This window comes from Octodon degus, unplaced genomic scaffold (genome assembly GCF_000260255.1).
Source record: "Octodon degus isolate 3935 unplaced genomic scaffold, OctDeg1.0 scaffold00285, whole genome shotgun sequence".
Classification (NCBI taxonomy): domain Eukaryota; kingdom Metazoa; phylum Chordata; class Mammalia; order Rodentia; family Octodontidae; genus Octodon; species Octodon degus.
Window position 1 is genome coordinate 47,003 of NW_004524861.1, and position 16,582 is coordinate 63,584.

Consider the following 16,582-nt stretch of genomic DNA (forward strand, 5'->3'; position numbering starts at 1 on the left):
AGAGCCTTTTCAAATGAAAAAGGATAAAGAGTTGGAAGGCATAGGGAGGTGAAGGGGGCAAAAAGAATCAAAATATGTTGTATACATATACAAACTCCCCACAATAAAGTAATTATGTACTGCAAACAAATACTAACAAAAATGCATTACTAATTTTTTAAATAAAGTGCATTAAAAATGAAATAAATAAGTATGTGTCAAGCTGAAATAGAGCAGAGAGAGCTAGAGCTTATCTGATGCTCTCTATCATTTTCTCCATGGTTACAGTCCACAGATTGGCACTATTTAAATGAGTTACTGAGGCATTGTGGGCAACAGCCAATCCTGAGGCTAAGCACCCTTGCTCTCATTCAGTGGATCTATAACTTTCTATAGAACTGGCCCTAGCAATAGATGGTCAAAACAGAGTTGGAGAGCCCACTTCTCTTTTCCATTAAATATTTTTTACTTTGAATTAATTGTATATTCACATGCAGTTGAAGACACAATGAGGATGATCCCCTGTGTCCTCTTATCAATTTGCCTCAATGATAGAATCTTGGAAAACTGTAGTGCAATATCACACCAGGGTAGAGACATTGACACAGTCCATTCATTTGGTTCAGATTTTTTTCAGTTTTACTAGTGCTGAAGGGTGTGCGCATGTGTGTGCGTGCGCACGCATGTGTGTGTGTAACATATATATGCAGGTATGTGCATGTGAAATCCCATAAGCTTTCATCATGTGAGTGTGATTTTGTCATGAGTGGATTCACACACTCAATACACTACCAAGGTGAAGGCACAGAGCATTGCCCTCATCATGAGGAACCTTCCTGTCACCCTTCATTGTCACACTTCCCTCCCCTCCCATCCACTCTTCTCCTCCAGCCTTCTTAACCCATAGTCACCACTAATCTGTTCTCCATTTTTATAATTTTGTCATTTTAAGAATGTTTAATAAATGGAATCAGACTTACACTATGTTCTGAGATTGCTGGGATTGGTTTATTTTGCCTGACACAATTCCCTACAGTTCCATCCACACTATTTTGTGTGTCAAGGTTCACTTCTTCCCTACAGAGCCCCATATTTTGTTTCATCCTTTAGTTGGTTGAAGGATCTTGGCTTGTTTCTAGTCTGAGAATTGTTAGAAATAAAGGTCCTAGGAATATTTTTGTAAAGGTTTCTATGTAAATATAAATTTTAATTTTTTTAGGTTAAACACGTAAGATGCTATTGCTATGTCTTGTGCTAATTGCATGCTTGAGCTTAACTAATTTTTGTGTCTTATTTTCTTTCATTGCCAAGACAAAATACCTGTCACCTAAAGTTAGAAGGGGAAAGGTTTATTTAGCTCACAGCTTGCAGATGTTTTGGTCCTTAATTAGGTTGCTCCAAGGAAGGATGGCACATGGCAGAAGAGTAACCATTCATAGAGATGGAAGACAGTAAAAGCAATAATGAGGGCAAAAAATGGAAAAGCAATCCTCTTTCTGTCCCTTTTATCATATCCAGGTTGCTAGGATTAGGGCAGTGCTGTGGAATAATCCAGAATCACCCAACTTTAATCTCAACATTGCATTATGAATCACTCACAAACTCTAGATTCAGCTACCTCTGAAAAAACTTGTCCACCATGATTGCATGAGGCTTTGAGGGGACATCTGTATGCAAGCCCTAACAAACTACTATCATACTTTTTCAGGTTAGATGTACTATTTTACATCACTTCTAGCACTGTATGAGAAATGCATGTTCTCTACATCCTTACCACCTTGGGTATGGTGCCCATTTGTCTATTTTGATACTTACGTGAAGATGCTTCACCATGGCTTAGTTTGCATTTCTCCAGAAGTTAATGAAACTGAACATTTTTCCATATATTTATTTGCGTGTGTATGTATATCATCCACAGTGACATGTCTGCTACTGTCTTTCATGGGTTTTCTTATTGACTTTTTTTTCTGTTGATCTTTGAGAGCTCTTTATGTATAGATGTTATTGCTTGTGTCTAGATGTCCCCTTAAAGACTCATGTGGACATATGTGGGGCTTTTCAAAAGTGGCCCTTATCTAGAGTACGTAACACTGGGTTTAAGTGTGTGCAGCTGGGATTACTGAATTAGTCCACTGGTTAGATTGGCATAATTCTTGGTGTCGACAGTGGGGAAAGTCCACCCTCGTGTAAGTGCTACCCATCCGAAGGGCCTGGATAGAACATAAGGGCCAGAAAGTGGGTGGTAGTCATTGCTTGTTACTGTTTGCTGCTTCAGTTGGTACTCGGTGTTTGCTGATTTTGCTGCCTTCTGCCTGTCATAAACAGTTTCTGTGCTGTGATGCCCCTTTGTCATGCCTCCCTGCTGTGGAGGCAGCTGATTATGAACTAAAACCTCTACAAGCTATGAGCCAAAATAAACCTTTTCTTCTCTAGCTTTGGGTGTCAGACATTTTGTCTCAGCAGCAGGAAAAGCAACCAACACACTCAATGTTACTCTTTTGTTGGATACATTATTTATGAATACTTCCTCTTAATTTGTAAGTTATCCTTAATTCTGATACTGAAAGCTTTTACAGAAAAAAAATGTTCACAGATCATACTTTTTCTGTCAAGTCAAAGAATTCTTCACTTAGCCTTATATTGCAAAGATTTTATCTAATTTTTTGTACAATGAACTTCAGAATGAAGTTGTTTATGACTGCAAGATATGTTGCTGGGATTGTGACAAGAAATGAATTGGCCCTATGAGTTAATTTAGAAGCTATGACATTTTTACTACTTTTGATTGATTAGTCTACTTTTATACTATAGCTTAATGCTGAATATGTATGTGTATTAGCAATCTCAACCCAATAGTGTGCTAGTGTATAGTAGGTACTTATGAAATATTTGTAGCAGGGAAGGAAGACAGGAAGGCCAAGAGAAATCTTACAGATTCTGGGCCAGTGGTCCCCAAATCTGGTCATAAAATTAATCATTGCTAAGCCTCAAAAAATTGCATATTTCTGGGTTTCGTCCCAGTCTTCCTCTTTCAGAACCTCCAGGACCTAGGCAAGGGAATCTGTGTTCTTACCACCCTCTGTAAGTGATTCTCCAGCACAGGCAAGCTTGAGAGTGTTCCATGGAGAGGCCAAAAGTGGAAGAAGTATGCAGGGGTGCAGTGTGCAGGGGTGCTGTGTGCCCTGGAGGCACCATTCCTCCTGACATTGGCCCTGCAACCAAGCAACCAAGCTGCAGACAAGTCCCATATGGCACTTCAACAGGCTCGTCAACAGAAATGGCTTAGTGCAGGCTTGTGGGCCTGGGGGAGACCTTTTCCTATGGGGGAGGGGGGACTCATTTCTTTTGATTCTATATCCCTAATTTTTTCTCCAAAGAGGAACACCCAGAGTTCAAAATGGTAAACACAGTCATTTATTCCCTTCATTGCATACTTGGTTAATTCCCTAATTGTGAGGCATTGAAACTCGAGAGAATCTGAAACAAGGTGGCTCAGTTCCCAGGAAATTTCTTTTTCATTAACAGCAGAAAAAGCGATGACCTACAAGACTTTTCTGTCAAGAAGAAATGAAGATTAGAAACAAATGCACATAAAGAGCAGTTCATGTATCAGATTTTATTTCTGCCTGGTTTCTATCTCTATATCTCTGTGTCTCTGTGTCACTGTGTCCCTGTGTCTCTCTGCCTCTCTCTCTCTCTCTCTCTCTCTCTCTCTCTCTCTCTCCCTCTCTCTCTCTCTCTTTTTCTCCCTCCCTCTTCCCCCAGTTGTATCTGTGAGATCTTGACTCAGCCATATGTCTCCTGTCACATGATATAACTATGTTCCAGGTCTATTTATTTTGAGCATTTAAAAATTCACATGGTTTATTTTTTGTCATTGTAGCTGTGATCTGTCTTATAATCATGCTGGATCTACTACTTCACTTTTCTCATTTCATTTTTTCTCCATATAATCATTAAAATCAGGTGTTAAGTACAAAAAAAAATTCCCTTTAAAGGAATGTGTAACTGTTTGGGGTTGTATAAGAAAGATGTAGAAAGATATCAAAACATGTTTTCCCCATGGACTCTGGGTAAAACTCCTTAGCAGGTTCCTTGCAGCAAAGTGGGGCACTTTTAGAACCCCAGAAACTCCTTCTGTGAACGAGGAAGGCTGTATACATCCAGGACATGTGTGCCAGGCACTTGCCCAAGGTGCTTTGCTGGAAAAGGTTGGTTCTCAGCTCCTTTCTTGAGAAGAAGCCCCACCCCCACCCCAACACACACTTAGAACTTTCCATGATTGAAATCCCAGAGCTGTTCAAAATGAGTTCCAAGAAAGACAGGCATCCTCCTTCAGAATTAACCCGTAACACCTGGGCCAGAGACTCCATCCCAAGTCATCGTCTCTCCTGGTGACACAGTTGGTGGGCACATTTTTCTAGACCGAAGTCATTTGAGGTCTCTTCTGCCAAAGGGATCATCACTCTGAAACCCTGAGGTCCTATCCCAAGAGACTGGCTTGCACTCTGTGTTCACCTAAAACAATACACAGCTTTTAGTGGATGGCCTCATCATTGGGTCTGTACCGTCCCTGAATTGAACAGTTCAATCCCTTTCTAAATCCCACTGAGCTGTGGGCTTCACTAGGTTAGTTGGTTAATTAGTTAGTTAGTTGGCTAGTTAGTTAGTTTTTAGCCTCATAAGAGAGAAATGCAATCCTCATGCCACTTGGTGGAAAGGCACATAGATTATACAGAATCCCACAAACACATCTTACGGGAAATGTAAAATGCACCACAGGTAGAGTGATATGGATGCAGGTGAATCCCATTTTCATGATATAATCCTGGACAAATTTTAAAAACTGCTAAACCATTTATAAAACAGAACTAAGAATACCATTAAAACTTTATGTGAGATATTAAATCACTTACAGAAACTAGCTTTCTACCATAACTGTCTTAATGTCTAAGAAGATCAAATGGAATAATTAGGAAATAGGTTTATTAAATTAAAATCTAGCATGGCCCCCAAACCCCTGTGAGCTCACAGGGGGACTTCTGGAGGGTGACTGTAGCATGGGAGTCTATAGCTGACTGCAGTTAGGAGGTGGGGTCTGGTCGGAAGAGGAGGGTAGCTGGGGTTGTAGCCTGAAATGGTTAATCTCCCTTCCCAGCTCTTTCCTGCACTCACTGCTTCCAGCCCATCCAGCTATGAGCAGATGTCCTCTACCAGGCCCCTCTTCCCCTTTGCCCTATCTTGGAGCCAGCTGACTACGACTGAAACCTTCACTAACCATGAGCCAAAATAAGCCTCTCCTCCTTTAGATTTCAGATGTCTGGTCTTTTGTCCTAGCAACTAGGAAACTGACCAAGACAAGGTTTAAAGGATACACTCAGCCATCCCTAAGCAAAGTGCTTTTTCTCTCCTCTGAAACCTCTCCCCACTCCCAGGGCGAGTAAGATAATGTATATGGCAGAAGCCCTTAACCTTTTGAGGGTTATGGGCCTTTTGGAGAAGGTAAAGAATGTTGGCTTTTATAAAAGAAGCATAAATGTCTAGGTGAGGGGGTCCCTGAGTGTATGTAGCATGGACCATTTTGTGGAAGCCATGCCCAGAGTTCATGCCTGGAACACCAACACCTGCAAGCCAGCCTTTGTCTGTAGGGGAGCATGTGAGCTGCTCTCTTTGTGCAGGACAATAGAGCACGATAGGACTCATCTGAAGCCATGGCCCATAGCTGAAGCTTAATCAGCCCACCCAGACCCTACCACCTCACCATACATGGGAACTTTTCCCACCCCAAAGAAGAAATTGACACAACTGAATGTGTTCGAAAGTTTACATTGTTTCACTGAGGCAAGTCCCCACTTTACATTTGTGATAAAAAAACAGCTGGAACTTTGTAGCATCTTGGCATATGTTGGCACTTAGCTCTTACAGTGACAACAGGAGGAGGGTCTGATTGTCTCCAGGAGACATGCACCTGCATCTTGGTTTTAATGTCATTTGCTGCAGGTCACCCAGCTAGTAGGGGCAGAGCTAGGCTTGGAGCCAGACCCCCAATCCTTCGCAAATTCCCTGACCCTGCTCCTCTGCTCTGTTCCTGGTGCTCCGGTCCTTAGTGGTCACCTCTGATCTTAGGTCCTGTAATCAGAGAGTTCCAGCTTTCTTTTGTCGACTCCCAACTTCTAGGCAGCCCCTTCCCCACTTAGAAAGTCTCCACACTCCCCAGTTTTATGCCTTCCAGCCTTGTCAAAGTGTCAGACTTCCCCCATAAATTCCAAGCAATGCCTTCAAAGCCTTGGAATCATCCTATTAACTTGTTGCTCCCTATTTCAGATAAGAACCTGCATGTACTTTTCACATCCCATTTGAATTTTAAATATCTACCCTCCTTGTCAGCTTGACTGCTAGCCTCCTCTAAGAATCCAGTTCAGTCACTTAAATCCCCTTTCATACAGCTGGGGAGCTGTGACTGGGACAACATGGGGTGAAAGTGAACAAGTGTGATTCAATTATCCCAGAATCTTCACACACTGAAGCCTCCGTCACTTTCAATTGGTCTTGGAAATAGGTTTAGGTGAAAGCTTCCAGAACAGTCAGCAATTTTTGCACTGCAACTACACCCTTTATGCTTTACCAGACTGTTGGCTGGTTACCTACCTGTCCAGAAGTTAGTTAACCTCCTTCACTCCAGGACCAAGGTCTGTGCTATCTTGAACCTTCTTCTTGTGCACCCACCCCAGCCTGGTGGTCCTGTCTCAGGTTCAGGGGCTCCTGGCATTAACAGTTTGCATTTTCTTGATTCTGATCTGCACCCAGCACTGTGGTGCAGTGAGAAGACCCTGCTGCCCCAACGCAACACTCTTGCCCAGAAGTTTACCCAGCAGAGGCACCTGTAGTACATACAACAGGAACGGGCTCAGTACCTGCCACCCCTGGGAGGAGCTTGCAGCTTAGGCAAAATGCTGTGGCCACGCTCACTCCAGGCAGCACAGGAAGGCACTGGGCTTATGAGTCCTGGCAGCAGAGACCAGGTCCTGAATTCCTCTTCTGTGTAAAATAGAGGAAATGGCAGTCCCACTTTGTAGGGTCATTGTCATAGAACAAGGACCACGGTGAGCATTCAATGAAAAATGGCTGCTGAGATGTCCCTGAGGGGCCACCAGCAAAGTTGGTGACACAGAACATCACTCTAGTCTACATGGACTCAAAACAAGGAGCCCCTGGTGAGGGCTCAGACACACCCCTCCCAGACCACATGGTACCCACCTGTGGGTGTCATCACTGTGTCCTCAGGCTCCTCCAGGTCTTCCCACTCACTCTCGCTCCCCTGACTCCCTTCCAGAGGCCAGGACTCTGGACATGCGTGCTCAGAACAGAACTGTGGCAATGGAATGGTTCCCAGGTCCACCTCCAAACATTCTCCACAGGGCAGTTGGTCTTTAGATGTACAGCAGATGGTCAGGTACTCTTTGTCTTCCCAGGTGAGACAGAGGGCTTCTGGTGGATAACACATGTCCTCTTCACCACAGTCCCTGTCCAATCCCAGACCAGAATACAGAAACTTGTGTGTCTTCCAGCCTTGGTCAAGAACTCCTCACCCTGCCTTCCCATAATGCATCCAGGGAGACCCAGCCAGGGTTCAAATAGCTATTGCCAGAGGGGAATCTGGGCACAGAAAGCAAACAGCGAAGAAGGCAAGGCAATTGTCCTGAAGGAGGCCTCAGTGTTATGAAAGCAAAGAGCAGCACACACATATTACAGTCCAGGTGGGAATCAGGGCAGCTAAGAGCATTATCAGAGCAGTAGGCAGCTTCCCAAGCTTAGGAGACCATGGGCAAATTACCAGAAGGTGCAGCATGGCAAGCTGTGACCCAGGTCTAGCCTGGGTTTTCCACATGGCAAGCAGAGACACACAGAACCTGGATGAGTTTATTAACTCTACAGTGCCTCAGGTTTTTCATTTTAAAAAGGTGGGGTGGGGGAAGGGACAGCCCTGAGCTGCACAGGAGAGTAAGGATGCTGATATGAAATGACCCCATTCACAGCTCCCATGGCTCCTGGCCCACAGTGAATTTGCAGTGGGTGTGAGAAGCAATTGTTATGACTGTAATGATAACAACTATTCCAGCAAGGAGCTGGGGGAAAGAGCCAAAGGACTCGGGAGCCACTCATGCAGGCGACCTTCAAACACTTTGTGCAAACATCAGGTCCTTTTCTGAGCACTGACTATTTAGGGAGGCAGCCAGCTGGAGTGACATTTACAACCTGTGTCACAGGAGGGACAAAGGAGGCAGGAGAACAGTGTGGCTTCTTATCTGGGGATGCAGCTACAGATGAAAAGGTGACAAAATGAGCCTTTTGGGGCTGCCCCCAACTCCCCATCCAGGGCAGTGTGCTTTGTTCAGTGCAGCACACCTGCAGAGCGGTGCTCAGAAAATATCTGTAGCAAGTCTGGTTAGCGAGGATGAGAGAGAGAATCTAAGAGAAAAGCACAGAGGTTAGTTTTTGCCAAATTCCTGGATCCTTGTTTCTCAGTCTCCTTCCCTGCCCCCAAATCAGTGGGTTGGCTTCGTTGTCCCCACAACGCAGCCGCTACTACCCTTCCCCTTCCCAAAGTGCCCTTCCTTTTAAAATTGGTTCTGATGCCACTCAATAGGTAAAGCCACCACCCACATACCCTGATGCCATCTGTCCCAACCCAACCCGAGTTTTGTTATAAAATGGGCATGATTTATGCCAATGAGAAATACAGGGTGTGTAAAAGTGCAATTCATGTAAATATACACATGCGCATGTATATAAAGAAAGATTCTATTGGACTAAATAACACAAACATTCACCTTCAGGAAAGAAGTATTTCAAAATTGCCAAGTGTTTAGAGGGAAAATTGACTTAAAAAATCAAAGTACTTGCCCAAATTATGCAGAGACTGTGCTTTCTTATAAACACAGACAGGAAATATCCAGCAATGTTCATCAAAAAAAACAGAAAAGTGCACCTGCTACCCAGGAAGGCCCTGTTTCCCAGCCTGAGGGCACACAGCACCGTTGTCCACCGGCCACTGTGCTACCTGGTTGTTCCCCAAGTCACCCTTATCTCCTCACAGCTTCCACCCCTCTAATGAGCTCTCTAGATTTCCTGTGAGGCTGCAGCTGCTGGTGCTGCATGGACGGAGACCTGGAAGCCACCAGCCTCAAGGACAAGAAGCGATCAGGCTGTCCATGCGCTGGAACTTGGTGGCTCTGAGGGTGAAAACATAGCTCTCCTTCCACCACAAGTCTGAGAATGACAGCCTTTCCTTCTGCACTCTCACAGATACAACCAGGCTTCCCTTGGAGAGCTGACCCTAAACTTGACCATGGGCATGGGAAAATGTCAACAAGGAAAGACAGCACACTGGAGGAGCTGTGTCTCCCAAGGCACAGCCCATTTCATGGAAAGGGAATGATATGGTGATCCGAGGGATCTTAAAGGCAGTAGCATTCTTTGCGGCAAGGCCATGTGTTTGGCATGTAGATGTGCCAGGTGGCAAGGCAGGGTCCTTCACCAGCACTCAGGCCACTCAGGGCCTCCAAAACAAGTGTAGCTGGCCTCCTTCCCATGCCTGAAGGGGTCAGGGCGCTTAGAGCCTCTGCTCTGTCCAGGTCCCCTTCATGGGTTCTCCACCAGCCCCTTTCCCACCCCATAGCAGGGCTCCACCAAATCCTGCTGTTCTTCTGCTGCTATCTCTGTGAGAGGAACCTCAGTTCAGCCTTGAAGTATGACATCATTCTAAAGACTCAGCTCATTTGGGGACATTTGCAGAGGAAAAAAAAAAAAAAAAACAAGCTCAAGGTCCCTGGACAGCTGTCTGTCAAATAACTTCCGACATTGCCAGTCATACAGAAAACCCACTACTATTATGGACTACTGGACTATCTTGGGATATCTTGCTGAATTCACACACCTATAATATTTAAATGACAAAACTAAACAAAAAATGGGATACAAATGAACTACCATTTTGTATCTGTATATTCAAAATAGGATAGATATACAGCTACATTCTCTTAATTCAATGAATAGAAAGATTTGTTCTAAAAGTGTTTGTAAACAGGATATCATGTCTGCATCTTGTACAATGACTAACCACTATGAAAACAATATGCAATATATTAATTATTGAAACTGTCCTACTAATTCTACTAATTTTATTTGAAATTGTCTCATTGCTATTTGTTTCTCAATAAGATTATGGAACAAACAAACAAACAAAACAAAACAATACATCTGGACCACCCAGTCATCTCCACCTCTCACGAAGACAGATCAAGTTAGCAGAGAGCACTTCAGACTTGAAATGTTCAGGGATCATAATGGTCTATTTCTTTTTTCTCCTGTCTATTTCCTCACACTAGAACTCACCGAAGTTAGGGTTTTGGTTTTTTCTTCTTCTTCTTCCTTTATAAAATTTTTAATGAGTGAGACTTTTTAGTACCAGTTGACATCAGTTTCTAATCTTATTCTCTGAAATTCTGGGAACTTTAACAGGTTGTAATTTTCTAAACAGGAACAACACTTAGTTTCACTTTTGTACTTTTACAATTAGACATGCTATATTTCTAAAATATCAGAGATTTTCAATACCGTCAAATAGTTAAGACGTATACTTTAACCCAGAGTTTTCATAGTTTGTGATTTTAAAATAAAAGCAAATTAAATAATTTCTAAATTTACATAGAGGGGTAGTGACACCTGAAATTGTTTCAAAGTTACCAGAAAACATGTCATTTTCTTGTTATGGCATAAAAGGCAGCAAAGAGGTCTTTATAAGGAGTAGCTAAATGTGACATCAACCAAAATTAGGTTTTGTGTCTCTTCCTGTGGGGCTCCACCTTCTCTGCTTCTCTAGCACCAGGTTCCACCCTACTGTCCCTGTTGGTCCCAGGGGTGCAGCAGAAGGCTCTGGGCCCTACTCCCACAAACTGCACTTAGCAGTTAGTGGGTCAGCATGCAGCGGCTCCAAGACCTCAAGGTAGAGAGGACAAGGGCACTGCAGATCTGAGGCACCAACAGTAAGCCCTAGCTAGAGCTATGTGTTTAGTTGTTATCAGAGAGGTGTGTGTGGTGAAGTGAGCCTTTCTGGGAGTCTGCAGGCATGTGAGGGAACACAGAGAAGGCAGCATTCATACCTGCCTGCCGTGGGCCCTGCTGGGTGTGAGGCCACTGCTGGACCTGGCCAGGCTGCGCCTCACCCTGTCCAGCAGCCAGCTTCTGTCCTCTCCAGCTGCTCTCATCAGGGCTGGCTTAGCAGCTACAGTTGCATTAAACCTTTCATCTCCTAGTGGTCCTGTGATTTCCAGGCACAGTGCCCTACTGAGACAGTGTCTGCCACTTTAGGCCCATTTCAAGGACTCCTGCTTTATTTTGCATTGTTAAGTGGCCACAAATACTTAAGTTATCACTTTTACAAAATGAAACTTGGAGAATTTACATGTATCTTTACTTACATGGATTCAACTATTTATGAGAAGGAGAGGGAGGAAGAGAGAACCTTAATTGCTCTGCAATGACCAACTTTTCACCCACAGGATACAAGCCCTAAACATGTGGGAGCAGGGAACCCTCCATCTCCTCCAGCAGTCTCAGCTCCTGGATATACATTTTACATAGAGCATAGCCCATAAATATAAGCCTTTAGATTTTATCTAGGCTTGAAAAAAAAAAAGATTTGCTTCCATAACTGGAAAACATGTAACATCACATTATCCAAAGGGATGTTCAAGGGTAATATGAAATAATGGGATTTTCACCTCTTACCCACATTTTAGAAACTAATCTTGCATCAACTGCATCACATCCATGTTCTCCCAACTTTCAGCAGGCACAGAACCCCAACTTTCCTCCATGACAGCTACTATATGGTACTTCTTTACAATGCCAGGCTTTGTGAGAATCTACCGCTACATAATCTTTTTTTTAATTTCTAGAAATAGAATGTAGAAAAGAATGAGAACTAAAACATGAAATGAGATCTTCTTCAAGCATCCTCTGGGTTTCCTGGGGTGCTGGCAGCCATCTGGTGCTAGGAGTAGCCACCTGGCAGATTGTACGTTCTGGCAGTTGGATGGGAATTTCAATTGATGGGACCTGTCATTTAGCTAGAAATAGCCCAGGAAAAGGAAGGAATACAGACTCATATTAAGCCCTACTATGTGCCAGATGCTGCTCTGTGTTTTGCTTTTGACCTGCAGTGACTTGTGGAGTAGCTATGGTCCTTACTTATAACTAGGAAGGGACATCAGCTCTCCAGGTAAACCACCAAGTTGCAAAGATGAACACAAGCTTCCTAAAGTTCCTGCTCCTTTTATTCTAAACTGCACAAAATGATTTGACCTGGATGTCAGAAACAAAGAGGTAGTTGGCCTCAGAATGCCAGCTCAGAGCTACAGAAATATCTAAGAAGGCCTGCAAAGAGCCATCATACCACTCTGTGATCCTAATTCCAAATCTACATAGGAGCAGGGACTGCCTTGTGTGACTGCTGGGCAAGTGCCATGCTTTCCCTCCTGTGAGGAAGGTCGACAGCCATATGCACATGGAGCACAGGCTTGTATCCTGTTGGAAGAGCTCTCAGGGTCTGAGTCTTTCTTTTGGGGGTGTGGGAAGATTGCTGAATGGAAAAGAGACAATAAGGTAAAATTAAAACCAAGACATATACAGCAAAGCTGTTGCCCATGGCTGCATGGACCGCACAGCTAAGATCAGAGGCTGTACTAGAATGCCCTGGACAACTTTCATGATGCTCTTGTGTGACCCTCCAAAGGGAGACCCTTCCAAGAATGACAGATTTGGGACATCTGGTACACCTTGGCAAGTAAGAACACTAAGCCAAATGTAATTCAATTTAGAAAAACTAAATAGTGTGATTATTTTTGCCAGCAAAATGACAAAAAACAAGTAGATGACATAAGAAGGTGGATTTAATCTTAATATAAGGAAGGACTTTGTGATCAACAAGTGCATGATGATAACATGGGTCACCTGTAGAGGGACTGAGCTCCGCATGCCTAAAAATATTTGAGCAAAAGCTGGTATTTCTTAAGAGCAGGATGTGACAGAGCAGATTCCAGCATGGAATGCGTGGTTACGTTCTATCATCTGACACAGAAGAGGCCGATAGTCCATGACACCAAGAATGAAGCACTTCTTGCATATGCTGACAGTTACTAAATAACAATATTAATAATAATGCCTACTTTGAGTAACTATTGATTACCCTGGAATATAGGCATGTGCAGAATACAGAGGTACCTTATAAGCCTGCAGTCAGGGTCCCTGTTCATCCTCCCAAACTACCTGGTAGTAAAATCTTTAAAAACACAAGCAGGGGTTTCCTTGTCTGCTGGGAGTTTGTATATGTCCTGCAGGAGCACGCTAATGGCTGTCCTTGGATAAGGCCTTGTAGGTTATTCACTTTGCTATTTTATCAGGTGTACCAAGCACTACCTAGAGTATAACCTCAAAAACAGCAATAAATATACTTAGGTTTCTATTCACAATCAAATGATGAAAATGAGAATCACTGGTAGATATGCTGGCAGTCAGCACCCTGACCTGCTGCACAAATTAGCGGGTTGTTTGACTGATGCTATGTCCTAGAAGTTGTATCTGGATGCTTTCAGAAGTGTGTGCCTGGCCCCTGTTTGTCACAGTTCTTCTCTCAGGGCTCCATCATCTCATACTCACCACTGCTGCATCTGGGCGCCTTCTGTGTCCATAGGGGACAGTAGCTCCAGGACCCCCTCAGGTCCCAAGTCTTACCCAAGTCCTACCCAGGTCTCCAGGTGCTAGAGTCCCTTACATAAAATATAGGACATATTTGTGTATAAGCTACATACACCCTACCATGAGCCTCAAATCATCCTTATATTACTTAGACTTCCAAATAGAGTGGAGATGTTACGTAAATAGTTGTTACATTATATTAGAGGTAATGACAAAAAATCTGTATGTGTTAAATCCAGGTGCAATTTATCTTATAATATATTCAATCTATGGCTTCTTGGATCCACAAATGCAGGACCCAGGAGTCCAGAACACTGACTGCACTTCCAGTGCCTATGAGTCTGCTCTAGCCACTTGCCTAGGATGGCCGCCAGATAGGAGCATTTTAACCTCAGCAGGGTTGTACAGTAACAAACACAGATGACACTGACTTGTCTTGAGCCCATGTGTATTGCTACAACAAATGCTCAAAAGCAGCTACTGAGCCTGCATTTGTAGCCCTCTCTCTGTTACTACCTGGTTTCCAAGTGCCTTGGGCACGAATAACAGACATTTGTCAAACTGAAATGAGGAGTATGCTTTTCAGACAACAGGACTAGAAACACTTAAGGGTGAGTGGGCACAGAAATGAAGACTAAATTTAAAAATTATTATTAGAGTGAAGGTTTCAGTCTGTGTTTAAGATGTCAATGTATTTTTAATGCTTTACTAGCACCAAAAATGAGGATGTACGCAAGAGCTGTTTTTATACCACAGAGATTTAAAAGGCTGTGATGGTGCTGGGAAAAGGTTTGTGTGCTCTGAGAGAAATTAAGATATGCCATGCACAGCCTGTAAAACATCCTGGGGACAATCATGGCCTGGGTGGATTTGCTTCCCCAAAGCCCACAATTGTGGGCACAGCATTTGCAGACCTGTGCTCCTCTCCTAATGCCTCTCCTCCAAGAGCCCAGAACAGTGCTGGGCACGGATTGCATCTAGGTGGAGTCACGGATTATTTGGCAGCAATCATCTAGCAATGCAATACACACAATTTATAAACTGTCTTCAAAGTCACAAGTCTTACCTGCCAAGTCTCCTGATGTCACACACAGAATAGCAGTTCTGCCTCATATCCTGTTCCAAAGGGGAAGCCAGGGGTGGCACCTTTGTCTCTTGGTGATGTTGGCATAAGTGAGGATGAGAGTCCACAGGAAGTGCCAACCTGGCCCAAGTTCTGTCCTTGTCTTGACCTCCTGGTGCTTTTCCAAGAGCCAGGCCTTCTCCTGCATCTGAGGAAGTGCTGTCCCTCCAGCTGTCCTCCTGATCCAGGCTGGGGCTCTTCTCTGAGTCTGTACATGTTGCCCTGGTGAACTCTTTGTTCATCTGGGCCTATTGAAAGAAAAGCTAATGGTTACTGCCTCCATAGTATGCACTAAGAAAGCTCTAAAGCTTGCTTCTTTAAAAAATTAAAAGCTTTTTTTTACATTATTGTAGATCAGATCAGGTAAGAGATAGACTTGGGATCAGATTTTTCTCTACCAACTCCCTACCAGCTGCCTGGACCCCAGGCAACACACTCAACATTATTTCTATGCACCTTCACCTGGGCACAATGAAACGACACAATAAGTATGAGTGCTGCTTTTCTTAATGAAAAATGCAACAGTCACCCCTCATTCATTGATTACTTTCTGTGATTTCATGTATCAGAGCCTGAAAATATTAACTACATGTTATAACTTGTAGCTAGATGTCTCCCCCAAAGCCTCATGTACTCATAGGTGGGGCTTTTCAGAGGTGACAGGATCTAGAGTGTGTGATCAAGGAATCATGGGTGTGTGATTATAAAATTAGTCTTCTGGTTGGTTTTGCATAGTTGTGGGTAGAATGAATGATGCCCCACTATGTGTATGAGTGTTAGCAGCCCTAAGGGAATATAGCCTGGAAAGATACAAAGGAGAAAAAAAGGGTCATCTCTTATACCTTGCTGCCTTATGTCTTCTGGCCACCATGAATTGTTCCTCTTCTGTGATGGCCCTCTGCCATGCCGCCTTGTATTAGTGCTAGATAACTATGAACTGAAACCACTGCAAATTGTGAGCTAAATAAACCTTCTCCTTTAACTTTAGGTATTGGGTATTTTGTCTCAGCAATAAGAAAAAGGAGCTAAGACACTAGAAAATTCCAGAAATAAATAATGCATACATTTTAAATTACAGGCTATTTTGAATATCCTGGTGAAATCTCAGGCCTTCCTGCTCCATTCTGCCTAAAATGTGAATCATACCTTGGTCCAGAATACCTAAGGTGCACTCATTACCTGCTAATTAGACACTTTACAGCTGTCCTGATTATCATATCAACTACTACCATGTGGTAGTGCTTTGTTTAAGTAACCTTAATATATTTAATGATGCTCCAAAGCACAGGAGTAGTGATTTATTTTTAAATTTTTTCTAGATATCTTTATTTTATTTATTTTTTTTAATGTATTTAGTACAGGGCTCATAGGGTCTCACTATGTAGATCAGACTCATAGTGATCCTCCTGTTTTCAGTCTCCCAAGCACTGGGATTATAGATGTGTGCCACCATGCCCAGTCTCTAGATATCTTTTTTTCCCCATAGTTTTATTGAGAAACAAATAGCAACGAGACAGTCTCAAACCAAATTGGTAGGACAGTTTCAATAATTAACACATTGTATACATTCTTCTTAATGTATTTAGTACATTAAGAAGTGGTTAATTGCTGTACAAGATGCGGACATGATATCCTATTTACAAACACTATTAGAACAAATCCCTCTATTCATTAAGAGAATGTAACTATATATCTATCCTAACCACTTTGAATACACAGATA

At 43.1% G+C, this 16,582-nt stretch overlaps 1 protein-coding gene across 2 annotated transcripts in view; it reads right to left on the minus strand.

Annotated features, from left to right (window-relative positions):
- Window positions 1-3,710: 3,710 nt before the first annotated feature.
- Window positions 3,711-16,582, minus strand: part of Frmpd2 (FERM and PDZ domain containing 2) — a 125,460-nt gene continuing 112,588 nt past the window's right edge. Inside the window, exons 25-27 of one of the 2 annotated variants that reach the window (XM_023707262.1) lie at window positions 14,804-15,108; window positions 7,237-7,502; window positions 3,711-4,497 (exon numbers count right to left, since the gene is read on the minus strand). In XM_023707262.1, coding sequence (XP_023563030.1) covers window positions 4,463-4,497; window positions 7,237-7,502; window positions 14,804-15,108 — 606 coding nt within the window. In that variant the 3' untranslated portion in view covers window positions 3,711-4,462. Of the gene's footprint in view, window positions 4,498-7,236; window positions 7,503-8,183; window positions 8,449-14,803; window positions 15,109-16,582 lie in introns of those variants that run through there. The other variant, XM_023707263.1, reaches the window with a different exon arrangement.